General features: G+C 54.5%; 1 protein-coding gene across 12 annotated transcripts in view; it reads right to left on the bottom strand.

Annotated features, from left to right (window-relative positions):
* Window positions 1-1,457: 1,457 nt before the first annotated feature.
* RGS3 (regulator of G protein signaling 3) overlaps window positions 1,458-20,534 on the bottom strand; it is a 135,090-nt gene continuing 116,013 nt past the window's right edge. For 10 of the 12 annotated variants that reach the window (XM_045518258.2, XM_010957213.3, XM_074362032.1 and 7 more), the window contains 6 exons: window positions 15,712-16,680; window positions 7,957-8,021; window positions 4,336-4,437; window positions 3,895-3,956; window positions 3,119-3,285; window positions 1,458-2,423 (listed from right to left, as the gene is read on the bottom strand). In XM_045518258.2, the coding sequence (XP_045374214.1) occupies window positions 2,238-2,423; window positions 3,119-3,285; window positions 3,895-3,956; window positions 4,336-4,437; window positions 7,957-8,021; window positions 15,712-16,680 (1,551 nt within the window). In that variant the 3' untranslated portion in view covers window positions 1,458-2,237. Of the gene's footprint in view, window positions 2,424-3,118; window positions 3,286-3,894; window positions 3,957-4,335; window positions 4,438-4,535; window positions 4,613-7,956; window positions 8,022-15,711; window positions 16,681-20,534 lie in introns of those variants that run through there. The other 2 variants (XM_045518266.2, XR_006725582.2) reach the window with 2 other exon arrangements.

The following is a 20,534-nucleotide window of genomic DNA, read 5'->3' as shown; positions in this document are numbered from 1 at the left end:
GCCAAGCCAGGCTGGGACTTGGAAGCCCTGGGCACTGATGTCAGCTCTGCTGACATCATTTTGGGGGGAACAGGAGTGGCATTGCAGTCCTCTCTGTGCCTTGATTTTCTTAGCTGTTGGGTCCTCAAGTCTCAGGTTTGGACGAAGCCTGAGAGGTTCCCTTGCTCTGAACAAGGAGCATATCTCTGTCCTCAATTCTTCCAGAGTCACTGAGACACTGGCAGATCTGTTGTGAGAAAGCCCTTCACCATCTACAAAGCCAAACAGGGCTCACTGGCCAGGTCCAGTGCCAGACCCCTGGTGACTAGAAGACCCAGCCCCACTCCTAGCTCACCCTCCAGTGCTAGGGGGAAAAGGCTATAACATGTTTTAAACACCTGTCGTATGCCTGGCCCCAAGAGACCACCGTTTCTGATGCTCTCCCTGTGCAGGGGGGAAACTGGGGGAGGCTTTGCCCAGGGAGACCGGCAAGGGGAGGTAGGGAGGAGCATGGCTGCACAGCGCTGTATCCTGTGCATCGCCAATCCCCAGTGGGCAGACCTGAACCCATGACCCCAGGCAGGGAACATGATCTGAGGAGATGGGGCCCAGACCCTCCTACACCAGTTCTGTCTGGTTTCAACTAAGTCAGCCCAGCTGAGCCAGTCCCCAGCCCAGGCCACACCCTGGTCCCTACCCCTATACCCTGGCAGGTGGTACATGTGGGTATCAGGGACAGCTTTTGCACCAGCTTGGCCAGGCTCCCTTCTACCCCTCTAAGCAAGTGGTCCAAAGCCTCCTCTTAACTGTGGCTTCAAATCAGGCCTTTCCTAAATTTGCATCTCCTGTTGGCCACAGAGGGACTCTCTGGGAACCCTAGCCACCCACCCCCAACCCGTCATCTCCTCAGCTCTTCTTTCTGTCCTAAGGGCCTCCATGAGTCTGTCCGTCTGCAACTGCCACCCTGCCTGAGATTCTGGCCCCATCTACCTCTGCCAATCATCCCCGTGCCTCCTGAAAGTTCCACTAGACCCTCAGGGTGTGACAGGACAGAGAAGTGAAGGAACTTGCTGAAGGTCACATAGCCAGTTAGCAGCCAAGCGAGGACGCCATCCAGCAGCTGGAAGAGGATGGTGATCCAGGGTGTGGGCTTTGCAGCCGGGTGGGCTTTAACTGAACCCTGTCTCTGCCATTTGCTGGCTGTGTGACCTTGGACAAGTCACCTTACCTGCCTGGCCTCACTCACCTCATCTGTGAAATGATGAGGCTTGCGGAGAAGATGAGATGGTGAGTGGAATGAGCTGGGCAGAGCGCCTGGCATGGAGGAAGAGATGGTCAGAGAGCAGCACCAGCATATCGAGTATGCAGCGCCGGGACGGAGGCAGGTGATGGCAGAAGCTGGACTGACAGCCCACCTACCAACTGGCCCAGCCCCAGACACCCTGGGAAGCCTCAAAACCAGGAACACACAGAAATGGTCAAGAACAAAAAATAACACAGGCCTTTTATTTGCTCCAGAACTCGGCCGCTGTGTGGTCTGAGGATGCCATGCTTTCCTGGAGCCCCCAAGGGACCCCGAACTCAGGGGTGCTGGATTTGGGCACGAGGTCAGGCTGCAGACCGCGCCCCGCCGGGCCTCATCAGTCCAGCAGGACCAGCTGCCTGCCACTGAGGCTCGGGACCAGCGAATCCCCTGAAACTGCAAAATAGTGTCCACCTTCTCTGCAAGGTGGCTTTTCACAAGGCGTTGGTTAAAATATTGCACTTGTAAATTAGGAAAACTGATGAGGCAAAGGTTTCCTATTACAGGACGATGCGCCAAGCATCCAACTACTGTTTAAATAAATAAAACTCAAGGCGGGGATCTGAGCCGCGAGCCCCGGCAGCCCCTCTGGAGAGCCCCAGGGCCCAGACCTGGGACCCCCGCCCCATCAGCCGGTTCTTTAAGGAACTTGGTCATTGCGAGGTCTCTGCAGCAGGGAGCAGCAGCCCCGGATCTGGCTCTGCCAGGGCCCCTGACCTGCCAGGGCCCGCAAGCCCCCTCGTACCAGGGCAGTGGGGACCCAGTGGGGCCAGTCCCTCTACTCCTCCAGTGGCCTGGGCCTCTCTTGGTCCAGGCCTCTCATCCAAATGTCCGTCTGTCTGGCCGGACGCAGCCTCCGGGGACTTGCTTGCCCCCTCTGTCGCAGGGGTAGGGAGGCAGGTGGGGAGGGGCCCAGCCCGCCTGGTGTGAATGCTGAGCTCTCACCCCAAGGCCCCTAAAGCGGGGGACTCATCTTCTTCTGGTTAATGAGGTCCAGGTAGAGGTCAGAGCGGAGGAAGCGCGGGTACGAGTCCTTCTCCATGAGCCCAAAGATGCGCTTCTGCGCCAGATCAAAGCAGCCCCGCGTGACACTCTGCATGTTGTCCTTGGTGTGCTCCCGGGTGTACGAGTCCAGGTTGACCTGTGCAGCCAGAGGGTGACATGGTCAGGGCTGCCTGCCAGAAGCTGCCCCTGGGGGCCCGGGGGCCGGGACAGGACCTATCCAGCTTCTCACCTCCAAGCCCCTCTGCTCTACCGCTGGGGTTCAGAGGCCCACAGCTTAGCGGAATCAAGCCCTGGCCTAGTCACTTACTGTAGGGCCTGAAAACCTCTAGGGTCAGGCGGCCCGAGTTCAAATCCCAGCAGTGCCACATCTAGGTGTGTGACCTTAAGCAAATCACTTGAGTGCTCTGAGCCTCAGCTGTCTTATCCATAGGCTAGAATAATAGCACGCTCCTCAGAGAGTTGTGAAAATTAAGCAAGATCATCCTTATGAAATAGGTATGTCTAACCCACAGGAAGCACTCAATAGACGCTATGCTCTGAGACTGTCTCCTCATTTTTAAAATTAAGATAATATTAAAACCTATTTTACATGTTGTCATGGAGGGCATATGCCTAGCATCCAGCAGCACTCAGTGACCATTTTTACCAACCAGGATTCTGTTCTTCCTGGGTTCCAACCCTGCTTCCTTTTTGCTCTGAACACAAGGTCCCTAAGAGTCACTCTGGCCTCTCCCCTTCCTGAGCTCCTCCTTGAAACTTCCAGGTACCCCAATCACTGAGAGACCACTGAGCACAGGTACGGAGGCCCAGGGACCCAGCCCAAGGCCTTACCTCCTTGCAGGCCTGGATCGCAATGTACTCAGCGAAGATCTTCTTGGCCTTGGATGCCATCTTGGACTGTGACTTGACCTTCTTGAAGTCCTCGCATGCCAGCCAGAATTCCAGGTTCTCTTCACTAAACTCGGTGCGAAGAAAAGCCTGGAATACCGCTAACCCATCTGTGAGGAGAAGTCCAGACCCTCGGGTGAGAGGCCAAACCAGCGTCTCCTACCCTCAGGCCCCCCAGCTTACCCTCCTGGGGCCTTTCAGATGTAGATGATGGGGGCTTAGCAAGCTGACCAGTTTCTGAGAGCCAAGAACCCTGGAGTATTGTCTCATCCCTGCCATTGCCACTTTGTGGGCCTTGGCCAGGTCTCTCCTCATCTGTGCCTCAGTTTCCTCATCTGTCAAATGGGGATAATCAGCCTCGTCTCCTGGAACCTTGTGAGGATCAGATGGGTTCCTGCCCATGAGAAGGCAGGCACATTTGGTCCAGTGTAAGCCCTCAGTACATAGAAGTGTTTATTGTTATTCTGGGAATATGGGTCTGAGCACACAGGTCCCAGCGGCCTCTGGCAGGCAGCGCCAGCTCCCTTGGACAGGGAAGGTCTGGCAGAAGCCAGCTCCAAGGCCAGACCAAGGGCCTCGGCCTTTCCCAAAAGTAGGGACACCTAAGTGAGCCCAGGAAAGAGGGAAAGGCGGCCTCTCCAGGACCAGGCCTGGGAGGAGAGGGAAGGAGAGGGGAGAGAGAACCCAGGGAGGGGACAGGCCTGCCGGCCCCCACTTACATTTGTGGAGCAGCAGCTTCTCCAAGGACTCGCCCCACTTGAGTGCCTCCTCTGAGGTGGGCCTGAGGGGCGAGGCAAGCGGCACAGTGAGGGCACCAGGAGGCTTGCGGAAGTGCGGCCAGAAGCTGCCCCTGGTGCTGGGTGACCTCTGTAAGCTGCCCTTGGCCCAGGAAGCAGCTGAGCCCAGGAGGAAGCCCACCCTCTTTCTCAGGGCCGGCATTACTTCTACCCCCACCTCTGCCCCTCCCTAACCATCCTTCCCACGGCCGAGGCTCCCCATGAGGGTTGCTGATCCAGGAACCAGGCCCCCTCCACAAGAGCCCCCATTGCCCCAGAGCTGGATCAAGCCAACAGCATTCTCTCTGAACCCCACCGCCAGCCCTGCTCCCCCGGGAACCAGTGAGTGCCTGAGGGGGCCCAAGGGTGCCAGAGAGGACCTACTTGAATGACTTCATCACTTTGTCTGCCTTGCCCGCTGGCTGGGCCCCAGGGGATTCGTTCCGCCGCCTGAAGATACCTAGCTTGTTCTTCATGTCCTTGGCTCTGGGGGCAGAAGCAGAGAAGGGGGTCGGTCAGTCTGGCACACTCGCCGCTGCACATTCAGGGTGGGGAGGGCGAGGGCTGGGGCGAGGGGCACCTACTCCTTCATGGTGTGCCGCCTCTGGAGGTTCCCGTTGCGCGTGAGGTACATGCCTCGGAGCATCTCTGTAGGGCCCCCCACCTTGGAGCCTGAGATGGCCTGCTGGGAGCACCCCCGGGCTCCTGTCCCCCACCCCGCGTCCTGGGCAGCGGGCAGCAATGGTGCAGGCTGCAGCCTAGCGCTCGCTGCGATCCCAGCCGGATGACTGGACTCTGAAGCACAGGCCGGGCTGGGACTCAGACAGGAGGAGCCAGGAAATGGGAGGGACCAGGACGGGAGCAGGGAAAAAATATATCTCTCTCCTGGCCAACCCTGAGAGGGAGCCCGTGAAAGGGGCATGTGTCTGTAAGGGGCGGCCTCTGGGGCCCGCCCAGGCAGGAAGCCAGACCCATTATTTGTGACTGGCCTCCCTGTTACCATGGCAGCGCCCTGGGAAGGAGGAGAAAACAAGTCAGCAAATTGCTGGGAGGGAAGGTGGGAGGGAGGGGAGGCTCTGCCCACCAGGGTGGCAGGACTGGCTATTTTTAGCCAAAAACCATTTTTAGCCTTGCCACACCCCCAGGCAGATTTCAGCGCTGGGCAAGCTGCCGGCAAGAAGGGGGTTAAGTGTCTCAGGCTCATGTTTGTGTCCCCCTCCCCTTGTCCCTAGACCCCTACGCTGAGCAACTCCCAGAGAACAGTTCCTGCCAGCAGACCACTCAGCCTCAGTCATTGGCTTTGGATACATCCATCCATGAATAGGCAGGATGTCTGACAAAGTCTCAGTAGTTTTAAGCTTGAATAATTTCAAAAGTATGAGTCCTATAAACTTTCAAAAACATCATTTGAAATGAATTAATTTTTTTCACGCACACTTAGTCTTATGATTTTTGAATAATAAATTTTTTGTTTTAATTTTGATCTCTTATCTGATTTAAAGATGAAAGATGCTGACTGAACCAAAAATTAAATGTGTAAAATTAAAAATGTTACCAAAACCACAAAGCTAAATAAGTGTGAAAGAAATTTAAATAATTCAACTTTCAAATGTATTTTATAAGTTTGCAGCACACTTCTGAAGTTATTCAAGCTTCAAAGGGCACTTAAGACCTACAGGACACCCTGTGTAATTAAGGAAGGTGGTATGGGTGGAGGTTATGAGATGAGAGTCTGCAGTAAGACAGTAACGGGTTCAAATCCCAGCTCCAGCAGTCACCAACTGCCTGCCTAACCTCTCTGAAGTTTTCTCATCTGTTAAACAGGGATGATAATAGTATCTACCATCTGCTGGGACTGTTTCCAGGCAAGGAGAATATGCACATAAAGCTTTAGCACAGTGCCTGGGGCAAAAGCACTCAGGCTTTTCCACGGGTGTCCTGAGGGTCTGGGGCAGCTGCTTAGGGATGGGGACCTTGATCTAAGAGATTCCAAGCCAACAAGATAAAGCCAAGGAGTCCAGGGACTGGCAGCCATCTGAGTGAGGACGGAGATCCTCAGAGAGCCCTGGGGTGGCTAGGAATGAGCAAGCAGGGCTTCCTGCGCACAGTGCTCTGTCTCGGAGCCACTGCTCCTGCTCCTGCTCCCGCTCCCTGGCCAGGTGAGGACACAGAGGTCCAGGCGAGGGAGAGGGGCTGGCCTGAGGTCCAACCTGCAGGCTGCCTCCATCCACCTGGGTCCCTTGCTGGCTCAGAGACCACTGTGTTTCTCTGCGGCTGGAGGAGGCTGAAACTCCTGCCTAGCCAACCTTCTCCTCCCAGATGCACAGCTGGGCAGTCACACAGCTGCAGGAGTCCTTGGAAGTCCCTGACTGCCATATAGGCAACCCCAGAAAAAATGACAGAAGTCAGAGGGGCCCCATGTGTCCCCAGAGAGCAGAACAGGGACCCACAAGAGGAAGCTAGTTCCTCCAATCAGAGCCATGAAAAGATGGAATGAATGGCCTCTGGGAAATGGACTCCTGTCACTAGGGGCTCAAAGGCTGTTTAGCAGGGGTGTTGTGTACCTCCTTCAGAGCGCTTTGCACCGAACTTAAAAGTAACAGGCTCTGAAAAAAACTGTATGTATGTATGTCTATTTATATGTGTATGTGTGTATATATATATATTTTAGAGCTAGCATGCCAGGTTTCAGCTCTCAACTCTACCGCTTACATGCTGTAAAGTATGGACAAGTAACTTAACATCTTTCTGCCTCAGTTTATTCATTTATAAAGTAGGGTAAGTAAGAAAAAAAGAAACGTAAAATAATAATTACGGTAAAGGTTAAATTAGATAATATAGCCATGCATATAGACGCCTGCCTAACACAATAAAGATAATTTTTATTACTATCCCAGATTCTAAGAGTCCTCGACTAAGCTTTTAAGAATGTGAGCTTCGAGCATTCAAAAGGCAGCACCCACTTTGAAAGAAGGCTAGAGTTGGTGGCCCAGGGCAGCTCCAGCACCCTGGATGCCCGTCCTCCGCTGTCCTCACTGCTCCATCCTTGGGAGCACCACTCATAGCAGCTCTGGTGCTGCCTGGACCGGATGGTTGGTGCAAAGCATTGTTCTTGTTTGCGTGTTTCACCTTCCCTAGAAAGTGTGTTCTTGGCTGCAGGGTGAGAGAAGCCACAGCTGCTGCTGCAGGAAACTGGAGAGGGCAGGGGAAGCTGGGGAGAAGGAGTTTCTAGCCGAGTGGACCCCAGCCAAGGTCGAGGTCAGGGAAGAAGGTTCCAGGAGGCATCTGGGAAGAGCTCCTGTACTCCCCCAGGCCCAGTTGGGCACTGCAGGACCTGAAAGGGAGGGGGTTTCCCTCTGCGGCCACCATGTGCCCCACTGCCTCCTCCCTGTCTCTGCCCGCAGTCTCCAGGACCCAGGTACAGGGAGACCTGAGGAGAAGCCCCTCACACCCTGTTAATGGGCACCCCTAACCAACCTCCAAACTGAAAGTGTAAATGGCCCTGAGCGGAGCCAGAAAGGTCTGAGCTCGCAGCGCCCCCTCCTGGCAATGCTGAAGACTGTTAACATTCCAGAGCTCAAGAGGAGAAAGGGGAACTCCGTGATCTGTCTGTTCAACCCTTTCTCAGAGGGAGAAAAACAGTTGTTGTGGTCACTCGGCCACTGCTTGGCTTAGAGGCTGGTCAGGGCCAGGGCAACCTGGCTGGTTGGCTGCTTCTGCTTGGCTCCCTGTCGCTTCCAGATACTAAATCAGCACCTTGCCTCACTCTGCATGGACACTAAGGGCAGTGTTGGGTGCTCAGGATCCTGGTGACCTCACCCTGGGGCCACCGCTAAGTTCCCAGATCCCATTGTTCATGGGCATCTGTCTGGGGCAGGACTAGGGGCAGCCCCTTCTCCCCACCTCTACTCCTGGAAGGAAAATAAGCCAAAGGGTGGAGGAAGAAGAGGGGTGCAGGGACCCCCCCAATCATTAGCGTGAGGACCATGGATCTTTCCAACGTACAAGTTTTTGCTCTTTCTCTTCCGAGAGGCTTCGTCATCGTCCCCAACTGTGTCAGGCCCGCTCATCTGCAGAGAAAAGACAGACACGTTGCAGTCTGGGTATCCAAGAGGCTCAGGGATCCAACAGCTCCTGCAAACCTGCCCTGCCCACCCCCATGTTCTTACCCCTTAAAGAACAGGGGATGGAGGGAGACCCCACTACTGAGATCAGCCTGCCCTGCGGCTGGCGGGGGAAGCCACGGACGCAGCAGTAATGGCAGTAGGGCAGGCCAGAGAGCAGGGCTTCAGCCAAGGTCCTGCTGTGTGACTTAGCCAATCGCTGCCCTTCTTTGAGCCTCTATTGCTTAATTTCAAAATTGAGATCATAATGACTAACCAATTCAGGACTCTGAGGTTTTAAAAAGACCTGATATTGGTCAGCAGTGTGTTAAGTGAATTATTACACAGGCCTGAGAGCACCTCTTTTGCCTTAAAGCTTTCCATGGCTCCCTTGTGTGCTTGGGATAATGTCCAAATTCCGTAACACGACGTACAGGGTCTACCATCGTAGGATCTGGGCAGCAAGCTCCATTTCAACATCAGTTGCAACTCCTTCAGTTATCTCTCCAGCCTGACTTCTGCTCCAGCAACCTCTTCGAACTGCCCTCCAACCAAAAGGAATAGCTTCACGGCCCTGACCCCATCACCTCAGGCCTTTGCACGTGCTATTTCTTCCATGGATGCTTTTGTGACCCTCCCACTTGTCTTACCTCCTAGGACACAGCCCCGGGAAAGACCTAGACCTCGGGTAAGCTGCTTAAATGCCTCCTCACCTGGGAAGCCCTCCCTGACCCCTGGACCAAAGTTGTCCCCTCTTTGCCCACTTTGAGGCACCCACTACACCCAACATGCTTGTTCCATCTGTCTCCTCTACTGGACTTTGAGTTCCCAAGAGCAAGGCCTCTGTCTGCCTTGACCTCTGTCTAGGTCACCTTCACTAGGCCTGGTACACATTAGGAGCTCAAGAAATCCTTGAGTGAATGAATCAGGAAAGAGGGGAAGCAGGTTGGGAAAGATGTGTCTTGAACGCCTCGCTGCTTGATCCAAGGCCTACAGCTTTATTCCTTAGGGCTCCACTGCAGCCTACAGACTCCACCCTGCACCCCCATCTCCCTGCCTTTGCCTGTGCTGTGCCCCCTTCCTGGAATGCCCCCTCCTCTCCTGCCCAGTCTCTACGTCCCCCCAGTCTGCCACTCCTTTCCTCCAGACCACTCCAGACTCCCACCATCTCTACTGGGGCCACCCTCTGTTTACCTTGCCCTGTCTGTGCGCATCCACCCTCCTCCAGGGGAAACCAGGGCCCCCACAGTGCCATTCTGGAGCGGGAGCACAGGAAATGCTCTGAGATGCTGGAGGAGCTAGAGCTAAGGGTAGGCTGGGCTTGGACACTACGTCCCAAGACAAGACGGAAGCTCGTAAGGTGTGAATCTCAGCTCTGACCCTCAGGAGCTACCACCCTGAGCCTCAGTTTCCTCATTTGTAAAATAAAAATGGTGGGATAAACCTTAAAATACTGTTCTCAATTCTGGAAAGAAAAGTGGCCTTAATCCAGATAGAGCCAGCAGGGGGAGCTACTAGCCTCAGTTTTGCACCCACCCACGGATGGACAGATGGATGGATGGATGGATGAATTATAGCTTCACTCATGGAGCTCTTCCTATAGGCCAGACCTTGGAATGGGAGTCATCCAGCTACTATCTCATTAATCTTCAGAGTAAGTCCATAAAGTAAACAGAGGCTCAGAGAAGTCAAGTCACCTGCCCAAGGGTACCCAGCATTTAGGTGGCAGCTGGAATCTAGGTTGTCTGAATTCAAGGCCTGTGTTTCTCCACCAGAGGATGCTGCTACTCAAATACAAGCACAGGGCACATTTTGAATGTTTCCAATGAAAGACTCGGGGGAAATGCCGCCTCCTTCCTGAGAACGCTGCCCCACCAAGGTTGTAAACACGTGTGTGTACGTGCACACACAGGCACACGCCCATCTGTGGTGTGGGATCCCGGATCTCCAGTCTGCAGTCAGGCCTGGGTAGAGATCCTGCCTCCACCAGCTTTGGAGACGTTTCTGAGCCTCTCAACTTTGGCTTCTTTAGCTCCAGCAGAGGCGTGGTGACCGCCACCCACCCGCTGTTTGGAGATTCATCAGGAGAAAGTCTGGGCCCCCCAGGCCCAATTTGGCACACAGGGCGTCCTCAGTGACCAGGGGCCGCCAGCGTTCACTGCCCAGGGAACACTGTCGCTGTCACCCCGTGACACACACAGGCCGCAGTCGCGCTGGCCTGGCTGGGCAGTGCCTAAAGCCCCCACCCGTGGGAAAGGGCCGCAAGCACTGGGCTTCCTCCCATTCTAACCTCAGCTTCCGCACTTTATCGGCCCCACACAATGGGCCTGGGGACCACTCCCGCCCGGCCCGCCACCCCTAGTCTCTGCACTGCTGGGAAATGGGCTCTTCCTCCCACTGCTGGGGAGGGGGTGATCTTCTCCAGGGACTGGCCCCACAATCAGCCTGGCCCCCCCCACACCAATCAGCCTGACAGAGGGGCCGGGGAGCTCTGGCCCTGGAAGTCGGCCCCCAAAGTGGCCAGTGACACCCAGACAGCAAGGAAAGAGAAGAAATTGAGACAGAAAGTCAGGGTTCTGGTTTCCAGCCCCAGACTGGCTCTCACGTCTCCTCTCTCTAGGAACTACAGTGAGGGCTGCCCAGGGCCAGCACGTAAAGGGGCTCTGCTTCCCACCTGCTCCCCACTGCCGTGCTCCGCTACGGGGCCCTCCCGCCTGAAAGGTGAATGGAGGCGAACCCAGGCCACCCAGCCCTCCCTTCACTCCAGACAGAAATCCCTGGGGCCCGCCCAGCCCCTACCCCACCACCTGTAGGGACTAGGAGCTCACCACCTCTTGGAATTATAATTATAATTTGTATTATAATTATAACCATAATAATAGTCACAGTTAAGAGTTAGTTTCTCAACTGCCTGGATTTAAATCCTAGCTCAGTCACCTACTAGCTAACTGACCTCAGCCAAATTACAGGCCCTCTCTGTGCCTCGGTTACTTTCCTTGTAAAATGAGGACAATCGGCGGACCTACCGCACAGGGCTGTTAGGAGGATTAATCAATACACGTGAAGCGCTCCGCACAGTGCCTGTCCTGGAGGTGCCCAATACCTGTCAGCCAGGCTGGTCGTTACTTACTACGTGCCAGGCATTGTGCTGAGGTGCTGTATCATACTTCACCTAATTTTATCTTCTCAATGGTTCTAAGAGCTATTTGCTGTCACTTCCCCCAGTTTACAGCCGGGGAAACTGAGGCCCAGAGCAGTTCAGTAACTTGCCTGGGCCCTCCAAGCTGGCCCATGGCAGAGAATTCCAGGTCTGGCTCCAGAGCCCACCCACGATTGAGGGCTCTCCTGTGAGCAGGGCCTCCCTGGTTTCCCCCACCCATCCTGACCTGATTTCTGGGGCCACCGGGCCATGCCTGGCTGCTCTCTCTGACCCAGACCATCCACTAGACCCCATGGAACCTTGTGGAAACACTGGGGCTAAACACTCTATACCTACTTGTTTAGATGTCAGAAATAATTCTTCTTTAATTTTTTTTTTAAATAGGAGGCTGGAAGGTGTTATCACATCCTGGAGCTAGAAAGGAACTTAGGGGCCCTCCTGTCTGACCTCTGGCCTCGGTGGGAAGCTTAGTGCGGAAGGGCTGGCATCCTCAGCCCAACGGCCTCTGCCCACGCCAGTCCCCGCAGGAGGGGAGAAGGAAGCATGGCCAGGGAGGGGCTACAGCCTCTGTCTCTTCACTGTTAAAGGAGGACCTGTGATCTTGGGCTGGGGTGGAATTCAATGGCAGTATCCTGGGCCCAGACACAGATACCCTTGGAGCTTCTCTGGCTCCCAGGAAAAGGGTGGACCTAGGCCTGTGGCTCTTCCCTGTGGGACCTCCAGGGATAAGCTGGCAAGGCGGGGGTCTGGCAGCAGAGGGCACTGTGAGACAACTCAACCCAGCACAAGGAGCCAGGTCCAGGGGATAAGCCATGGGAGGGTCCTGGGGGACCTTCTCCTCTCTAGACCTCAGACAGCCCATCCATAAGAGGACTGTGGCCGAACAGACCATCTCTCAGGTCTGTCTGGTTCAGACACTCCTACACACAGTAGAGATCACTCAGCATACAAGAGGGCAGGATGACAAGGGAGGGAAGGGGGAACACAAGCACTGTCACCCTGTGACAGGCAGAATGCACTCTGGACAGCCTCCGCTTAGCCACACAGCAGCACAATGACCAGCCCAAGGCCACACCAGCTCTGTCTGGCTTCCCTGGGTCTCATGTCATCACAGGATCACAACCATGGGCACAAAGCTATCAACACACTACTGTCTTCTTGAATCCCTGGGACAACTCCATGAAGATTTAGCACTCCCATTTCATAAGAGAAAACTGAAATTCAGAGGAAAATGTAACTTGGCCAAGGTCTCAGGACCAGGAAGGAGGAGGCAGAGCTGAGACTTGAACCCAGTCTGTCTCACTACACAGCCTGAAGACTTCACCCCTCTCCTCTTCACCTCTTGCCTGGTCCTGTCGGGAAACCATGGTCTGTTGGCATCAGTGGACCCTCCCAGGAAAACCAGGCCCAAGCCAGGAAGATGGAAGTCACAGCAAAGCCGGCTGCCTCCCCCAGCTGCCCGCCCCCTATCCCCTGCCTCTCACCCGCAAGAGGTGTGCAGAGCCTGGGGAAGTGCTAGAGAGGACTGGACAGGGTGAGGCCACTGTCCAGCTCCATCATTACCCACTGTGTGCCCTGGGACAGAAACTTCTCCCCAGGCCTCAGGCTCCCCTCTGTAAGATGAGTACAGCTGGTCCCAGCTTGCAGCAGTGTCGTGAAGGCCAGAAAAGGGGCTGGAGGCACCTTGTGGCTGTTGGGATGACTGCTATTGCTCCCGCTACTGCAACCCTCCTCCTCATCACCACCACCGTCAACACGATTCCCATTTATGGAGCACCTACCAGGCGCTGCATGACAGGCACTGCCCTGAACACTTTACCCGAGTCTGGCTCTTTAATCTCCCCAGCAACCCTACAAAGGAGATACTATTACCATACCCATTTTACTGATGAGGAAACTGAGGCTCAGAGAAGGGCAGGGACTTGCCCAAGGCCCACTGCCAGCGAGGGATGGAGTGAGACCAGGGTACCTGTCCAGCCTAGACCTCACTTCCCTCTGACAAGGGTTAGTTTCTTATTGAAGCCAGTTGCCTGGAGGAAGCAAGATATGAACGATGATGAGGGACTTGAGGCCAGGTAAGCAGAAGCTACAGGAAAAGTATCCACCACAGGCTTGGTGGCAGGCTCTGAGGTCCATGCCAGCTTAGTCACTGAAGCCCAAGAAAGGAAGTGATGGGCCAAAAGAGGGTGGGGAGGGGAGGACACCGGGAATCATGGGTGTCGAAAGGTGGAAGCCAAGACAGGAGACAGCTGGCCCAGGCCTGCTGGACTGCCAGCCAGAAGAATCTGCCCCAAAATAGGAGCTGAGATCAACTGATTTGGGGAACTAGAAATGTACATATGAATATGTGTGAATTTCTCTGTATGTAAGTATTTGTATCGAGGGGAAAATATAGTTCTGTGGTAGAGCACGTGCTCAGCATGCACGAGGTCCTGGGTTCAATTCCCAATACCTCTATTAAAATAAATAAATACATAAATAAACTTAATTACTTCCCCTACCAGAAAAAAAATTGTATTGGAGCAAGGGGGGAAAGGGGCAGAACAGGGAAGGATCTGATGGGGGCATTGAAATTGGGAGGTCTAAGCTAGGTGGTGAGCCCTTGGATATCAGCGGTCCTCCAGAGGAGAGTGGCCAGGCCTGGCCTGAGGCCTCACCTCAGTAGGACAGAGTTTTGCTCTTTTTCCTATTGAAGCTGCCTCAAGAAGTGGCCTACGATGGTGATACTCAAACCATAGGGAACATCTCATTCCTTGAGAGGCTTGTTTAACATGCAGAGTCTGGGCATCATCCCCTAGAAATTCTGATTCCAGAAAATCTGATTCCAGAGTCTGGAGTCAGGGACTTAAGAAATCTTTATATTAATAACCTCCTCCTGGTGATTTCGAAGCACATCAAAGTGCTTACAAATGAAGAAACAGAGTCAGTCCCAATTCCTCTGGGACTTAGTTCCAATTCCTGGGCACAAAGTTTAAGGCCCTTTTCTCGAAGGCCCCAGCCTGCCCTTCTAGCCCAGCCACCTTTCAGCAGAAGGTGTCTTCCCATGTGCCAATTGGCCTTATTTCCAGTGGCTGAGAAGCTAAGAAGGCGTCTGAGGCCATGCCCCAACTTGGTGGGGAAGTGTGCTGAAATCCATTAGTCATGTCTGCCATGAGTTTGGAGGCAGGAATGGCAGCATGAATGCCATATGTCTACCATCCCTGCACTTTAGAAATCCCCTGTTCTAACTAAACTGGCTTCTACAGACAGTTTTGTCCAGGTCATGTTCTTTCATGGAATGCCTACCTTATCCTTGCTGTTTGTTCTAAACCTGCTTGACCTTTGAGGCCAAGCTGAGGGGCATCTTTTGCCAGAAGCCTTCCCTGGTGGCCTTGGGCCTTAGGGGTCTCTCCTCCCTGAACTTGCAGGTCTCTGAGGGTCAGCTGCCCTCCGTGGTCACTGTCTACCCTGGCCCGCCTAGCCTCTCAGGAGTTGTCATGACAATACCTTGTACTGCGCCGGCTGTCAACACCACAACAGCACTCGCCTGGCACCTGCACTAATGCCATCAGGCACCAGGTTCTTTGGGTTCACCCTCCACCACCCTGGGATGTGAGTGCTATTAATCTCTGCTTTTCAGAGATGATACTAAGGCTCAGAAGAGCTGAGTGACTCACCCAAGGCCACACAGTAAGTAAGGGACAGAGCCCAGACTCAAGCTGGCCAGTGAGCTTCAAGGCCACAGTGCAATGTTTTGACTGTTAGAAACCGGCCCACGCAGAAAACACATTCCTCACAGGCTGAGATCAGCCTCACACATTTCTGCAGCCCCTGCTGTGGCAGAGAGCACAGGGCCTGGCACACAGCAGGAAATCAATAAACACTTATTCATCTATTTATAAATACTTGCAAGAGGAAAACAGCATGGTGGTTAGGAACTCCAGCCCTGGAGCCACATTCTAATTCCGGTTCAGACATTTAAAAATTGTGCCACCCAGTGTAAGTGAGATACCCTCTCAGTGCCTCAGTTTCCTCATCTGTAGGGGCAACAATACTATCTACTTCATAGGGCTGTTGTGAGCCTTAACGAGTTCATGTAAATTGCTTAGCATAATGGTGGCAGAGGAAATATGTGTTGTCATGGTTGTCAGCTGACAGACTTCTAGTCCGGCTAGGCCTGGACTGAGTATCACTTGTAACTATTTCTCTGGCTAGTATGTTGGATCTTTTTTAGATCCAAATACACCTGCTCTATTTTCTGTGGGTTCCCCCAGTACAATGGAGCTGCAAGAATAACTGGAGTCATAAAGTCATGGGTTTAAGTCCAGGTTCTGTTCTTCTTGGTCTCTGCAGGCCTCAGTTTTATTCTCTGTCAAATGGGTAGAAGGCTCATTGGAAGGCTGAGAGAAGAGCAGAGGTGGGACAAAGTGAAGGTTCATTCCCTGCGGCTCCTGGACGCACCCTGCCTCCTCCCCACTAGTCAGGTGCCCACTCCCTCTCTGCCCTCAGCCTTCTTACCTTCCTGTGTCCTGTGAAGAAGAGGGAAAGGTGGTGCATAGAGCCACCATTGCGGCCCAGTTCCTTCTTGAGGGTGCGGGGCGAAGGCATGGCCCAGGTAGATGCAGTGCCCTCTCCATCCGAGCAGTGCAAGGTGGTGTCGGAGGCGAAGCAAGGCCCACGGGCCTCCTGCAGCAGGCTCCCCTCGCTGTGCGTCCGGCGCCGCAGAGAGTTCTGCACGCGCAGCGAGAGGCCGCCCTCCGCGCCCTGGCCCGTCTCGATCATGCTGCTGCGCTTGGCCTCACTGCGCTCTCCGTAGTTGTCGTCACTTGTGTCCTCATCCTCGTCCTCCTCGCCCTCATCCCCCTCCTCTCCTTCTTCTGCATCCTCCTCATCGCCCGAGCTGCCCCCCTCTGCCCCTGTCTTCTGGCTGTAGGCGCTGTCCAGCCGGACCTCGGGGATCACAAAGTTTGGCCTGGAGGCCACAGGCGGGCCCTCTGTGACTGCTGGTGGGTCCCCAGAGCTCGTGGTCTCCCCAGCAACGACCTCAGCTACCAGGGTGGCCTGGCTAGGGGGCAGGTCTTGACAGGGCATAAGGTCCTGGACAGGGGGGTCCTGGCTGGCAGGGAGGTCTTTGCTGAGTAGAGGGTCTTGGCTAGGAGGGGGTTCTTGCATAGCAGGGAGGTCCTGGCATGGAGAAAGGGCTGAGGCTGAAGGGGATTCCTGGCATGGTGGGGAGTCCTTGCTTGGTGAGGGATCCTGGCCCGGAGGGGGTTCCTTGCAGGAAGGTGAGTCTTTGCTAGACAGTGACTCTGGGCCAGCAGAAGGTTCCTGGTCAGAAGAGGAGTCCTCTTTGGGTGGAAGGTCTTGTCCTGGAGGAGGCTCCTGGTCAGGAGAAGGGTCCTTGCCGGGTGGGGCATCCTTGGCACCCAGCCCCTTCCCTTCCTCCAAGGGCATCTCCCTCTTCTCATCCGCCTCTGATTCAAACATCTGCAAAATAAAGAGATAGTGAGAAAGGTTGACAAGAGGAGGCTGCTGCATACAAACCAATGTCACAGAGACTGAAACACAATCAAGCAGTGGCCCAAACCCCACACCCTGCACCCTACACCCCCTGCACAGTGTGAAAACCGATGTGCCAGGGGGAAACCTGACAGTTCCTGTGGCTGAGCTGTATATGCGTTCCCACCCTTATTTCCTTGCTTGAAACTTCTGTTTCATGAAAAATAGGGTTGGTCATTTAAGGGAGAAGAGGGAGAGGTTACCATTACCTGGCCCTATTGTATGCCAGCGACCATGGCAGATTAAACCCCTCTTACGGGATCTTCTCAATGGCCCTCTAAGGGAAGTGCCATGGCCCCTCTGTGAGTAAGTCGTCTCTGTGAATAAATGAGGAGCCAGACAGCCTTTGCCTTCATGGACCAGAATCAAACCAAGCCTCAAGCCAGATCTTTTTGAAACTAATAAACTGGAATAAAACCAGAACTTCAAAATATTGCCCACACCTGGACTAGACAGATGTCACAAATACATGGAAACTCGCGGAGGGATCACCCACACAGTGATTTTTAAACTGTGACTGGAGGAACCCCAGGAGTTCCACACACAAAAAAGAAGGCACTTCCTGCCTCACACACGACTCTCCAAACCCTCAGAGTTTTTGCTGGGTTCCTGCAGATTTCGTTTGCAAAGGGAAAAATAGTGCCCTAGTCTGAGCAGGTACTTCACAGGAAGACTGGGGCACAGAGAAAGTCAGGGGTGTCCTAGTGCCACAGCCACACAGGCAAGCAGGTCAGGTCTGGGCTAGGCTGGGCCTCTCATCACAGTCAAGGACTTGGAATGCTGGACCTAGAACTACTCAGAGTCCAGGTTTTGACCATGAAGAGGCCATACCTACCCAGAACTAATGAAAGAGAAAAATGCCACACATTCCTGGGGTCTGTACAGGTCTGTGGGAATGCATATGTGCGTGTAAATACACACACACACACACACATACACACACACACACGGAAAATTTCAGGGGTAAATACCTCAGAAAGTAGGTTAAGGGCTCTTACTGTAAAGACCACTTATGTCCATTTGGCAGGTGAGAAAGCTGAGCCCAAAGAGCAGTGACTTCTCCACTCCACTCTGCATAGCTGCCAGAGACTGAAAGGCTATGCCTGCAGCTGGGAACTCTTTTCAGCCCTGGGCCAGCGAGTCTTCCCATCTGGGAATAAGAGGCCCAGCTATAGCTTAGGGCAGCTGCAGGGTGACGCAGACACATGTCAGAGTGTCAGTGGTGTCTCGGAGCACCAGAGCGGATGTGAAAGCACAGTACGGGTCAGAGCTGCTGCCTAGGAGGAGGAAAGTGAAAGCCCCTCCCCACCCCACCCCCACCCCGGGAGAGAGGGGTGCTGAGTAGGCAGGGGAAGCCTCTGAGGACTCTAGGATGATCCGGCCCTGGTCTGGTGCCCAGACAGCCAAAGACAGGTACCCGGGCACCCTGCGGACTTCCTGCCCTGGGAAGTCTGCCAGCAGGCACCCCTCAGACCTCATGGCCTCAGACCTGGGAACTTTAGCAAAGCCCAAATCTCCACTGCTCTGATGGGGAGGCGGAGGCCCAGAGACAAGCACAGGCCAGCCCAGAATCACACAGCAGGGCCAGGTAGAGCCAATTACTAAACCCTCTGGGCCTCAGGGCCTCCACCCATTAAATGGGATAACTAATGTCCCCAAGCGACACAGCAGAAGAGTAGACTAGAGAAAGTATAAAGCTCCGAAATGGGATGATGACGCTGATGGTGGTCATGGTGATTAAAACAATGGTCACAAATCTCAAACAGTGGCTCATCTCTCCCCTGGAAGCCTAGAAGCAAACTGTCAAACTCCCAGAATCAAAGTTGGCAATTGTGATGCCAGGAGCCCCAATCCAGGAATCTTATCTGGAAACCTTAGTTTGTTCCCAGGGCGTCAGAGAGACCCTCCACTGAACTGACAGAAGGACAGAGGACCCAGCCTGGATAGTGACCTAGGGACTTGCCCAAAGGCACCCGCACACCCAGGGCTAAGCTGGGGTTAGAGCCGGCCTCCACCTCCTTCTTCCCAAGCCTACTTTTGATCTCAGTCCCCAGCGTAGCCTGGTCCCCTGCCCATCCCCCACTCCCCAGGGAGCCTTCTCCACCAAGAAAAACAAACTTCGGCAGCCAGCTCCCTGGTGCCCCACACTCTCACTCCCCCTTGGCCAGACCTACCCCCCCCAATATGGAAGAACTGCAATAATTGGTGCCCCAGGGGCCTGGCACTGGGCCCTGAGAGGGGAACAGGTCAAATTTCCTCTTTCCTGGGGGGGTGGGGGGTGGGGCCCAGGCCTGTATCAGCAGTGACGGCAGCTGGAGCCCGCTCACCCCTTGGGAAAGCACAGCAATAGACCCAAAACCAGAAATACAAGTCAGCCTGCCTCTGCCAATCCCGCCCTAAACCATGGCCAAACCAAACAAAGCTAGGAGGGGAAGTGCCTCTGTCCCCAGAGGGCCACCCCCCACCCCGCCCCGAGAAGCCGAGAAACCACCCAGGACTGAGTGCTCTCAGAGCGCCCAGCGGTTCCTGCTTAGATGCCTGAGTCCAACTTTGGTTTTGATCCCAGCGGTGTCACTTCCCAGCTGTGCAACAATATGGCCAGGCCTCCCAACTTCTCGGAGCCCCGTTTCCTTACCTGGAACAGAGCTCTGATATCACAGGACTATGTCAGTGCTATTCACCGGGCCCCGGCCCCAGAGGAGCATTTGATAAAGTGGTGGTAGCTATCATTAGCCTAGTCTTATCTTAGAGATAGAGAAACTGGGGTCCCAGAGGCTAAAGGAATTACCTAAGAAATCAGATGGAGGCTGATTCAGTATTAGAACTCATGTCTCCTGGCCAAGGGTGTCTCCCCACTTCCTTGAACCCTCACACACTAGAGTTTGGGACTTTGGGGTCTAGGGTGGGGGAAGCAGGCTGTGAGTACTGCCGGAGGCCCCTCACCTGGGCCCGTCCCACACAGGGCAGATGCTTGCAAACAAGGACAAGAGCTCTGTCCTGTGCTCCTGGACAGGGCTTGTGTGAGAGTCTGGCCTGTGTTCCTGGGGAAGCTGGGGTATGGGGTACCTTGTGGGGAGAGGGGGCCTCCAGAACCAGAAACCTCAGACATCTGGGTGGAGAGGGCGGCAAGTAAGAGCATTAGGACAGGAGGGGAGATAAAGATGGGAGCCGTGTTACAGAATGGATGCCGGGTGTGGGTCTGTCCTGTGGGCAAAGGAATGACACATGGCAGAGCCTCGCTGCTACGTGAAACTACTCTGGGAAGTGTGAGCAGGAGTTGCGGTGGGGGGAGGCCGGGGACATACATGCACGTGTACATCCACTCATTCATTCCCCAGGCACCGAGTTAGGCCCCGGGGGTGGCGGTGGGGACAGGCAGAGGACAAGTCATACACAATTCCTGCCCTCAGTTGAGCAGAAGAACAGAGGCTGGACAACTGGTGTCAAGGAGTGTGGTGAGTGCTCTGATGGAGGAAGTGCAGGCTGGGGACACCCAGTTAGGCAGCTGTTACAACAGGTTGGGGTGACAAGAATCCAGCCAAGGTGCCCCAGAGACCAGCCTGCTAGTCCGGGGCCTGGAGCGCTCAAGGCAGCTGCCTGCCTTCTGTGGAGCACGTATCTCTCTCATCTATCACTTCTTTGGCTTGGCTGGATCAGGGTTAATTCTATGCATGTCTCACTGGCTAGAAGCACACAGGAAATGAACCAGGCCCTCTAAATGGAGCCGCTGTTTAGGACCTAATCAAATCCTCTCCCCAATCCAATCCAGGGCTCAGAACAGG

Source organism: Camelus bactrianus, chromosome 4, assembly GCF_048773025.1.
Source record: "Camelus bactrianus isolate YW-2024 breed Bactrian camel chromosome 4, ASM4877302v1, whole genome shotgun sequence".
Lineage (NCBI taxonomy): Eukaryota > Metazoa > Chordata > Mammalia > Artiodactyla > Camelidae > Camelus > Camelus bactrianus.
This window is presented reverse-complemented; position numbering and strand designations above follow the sequence as displayed.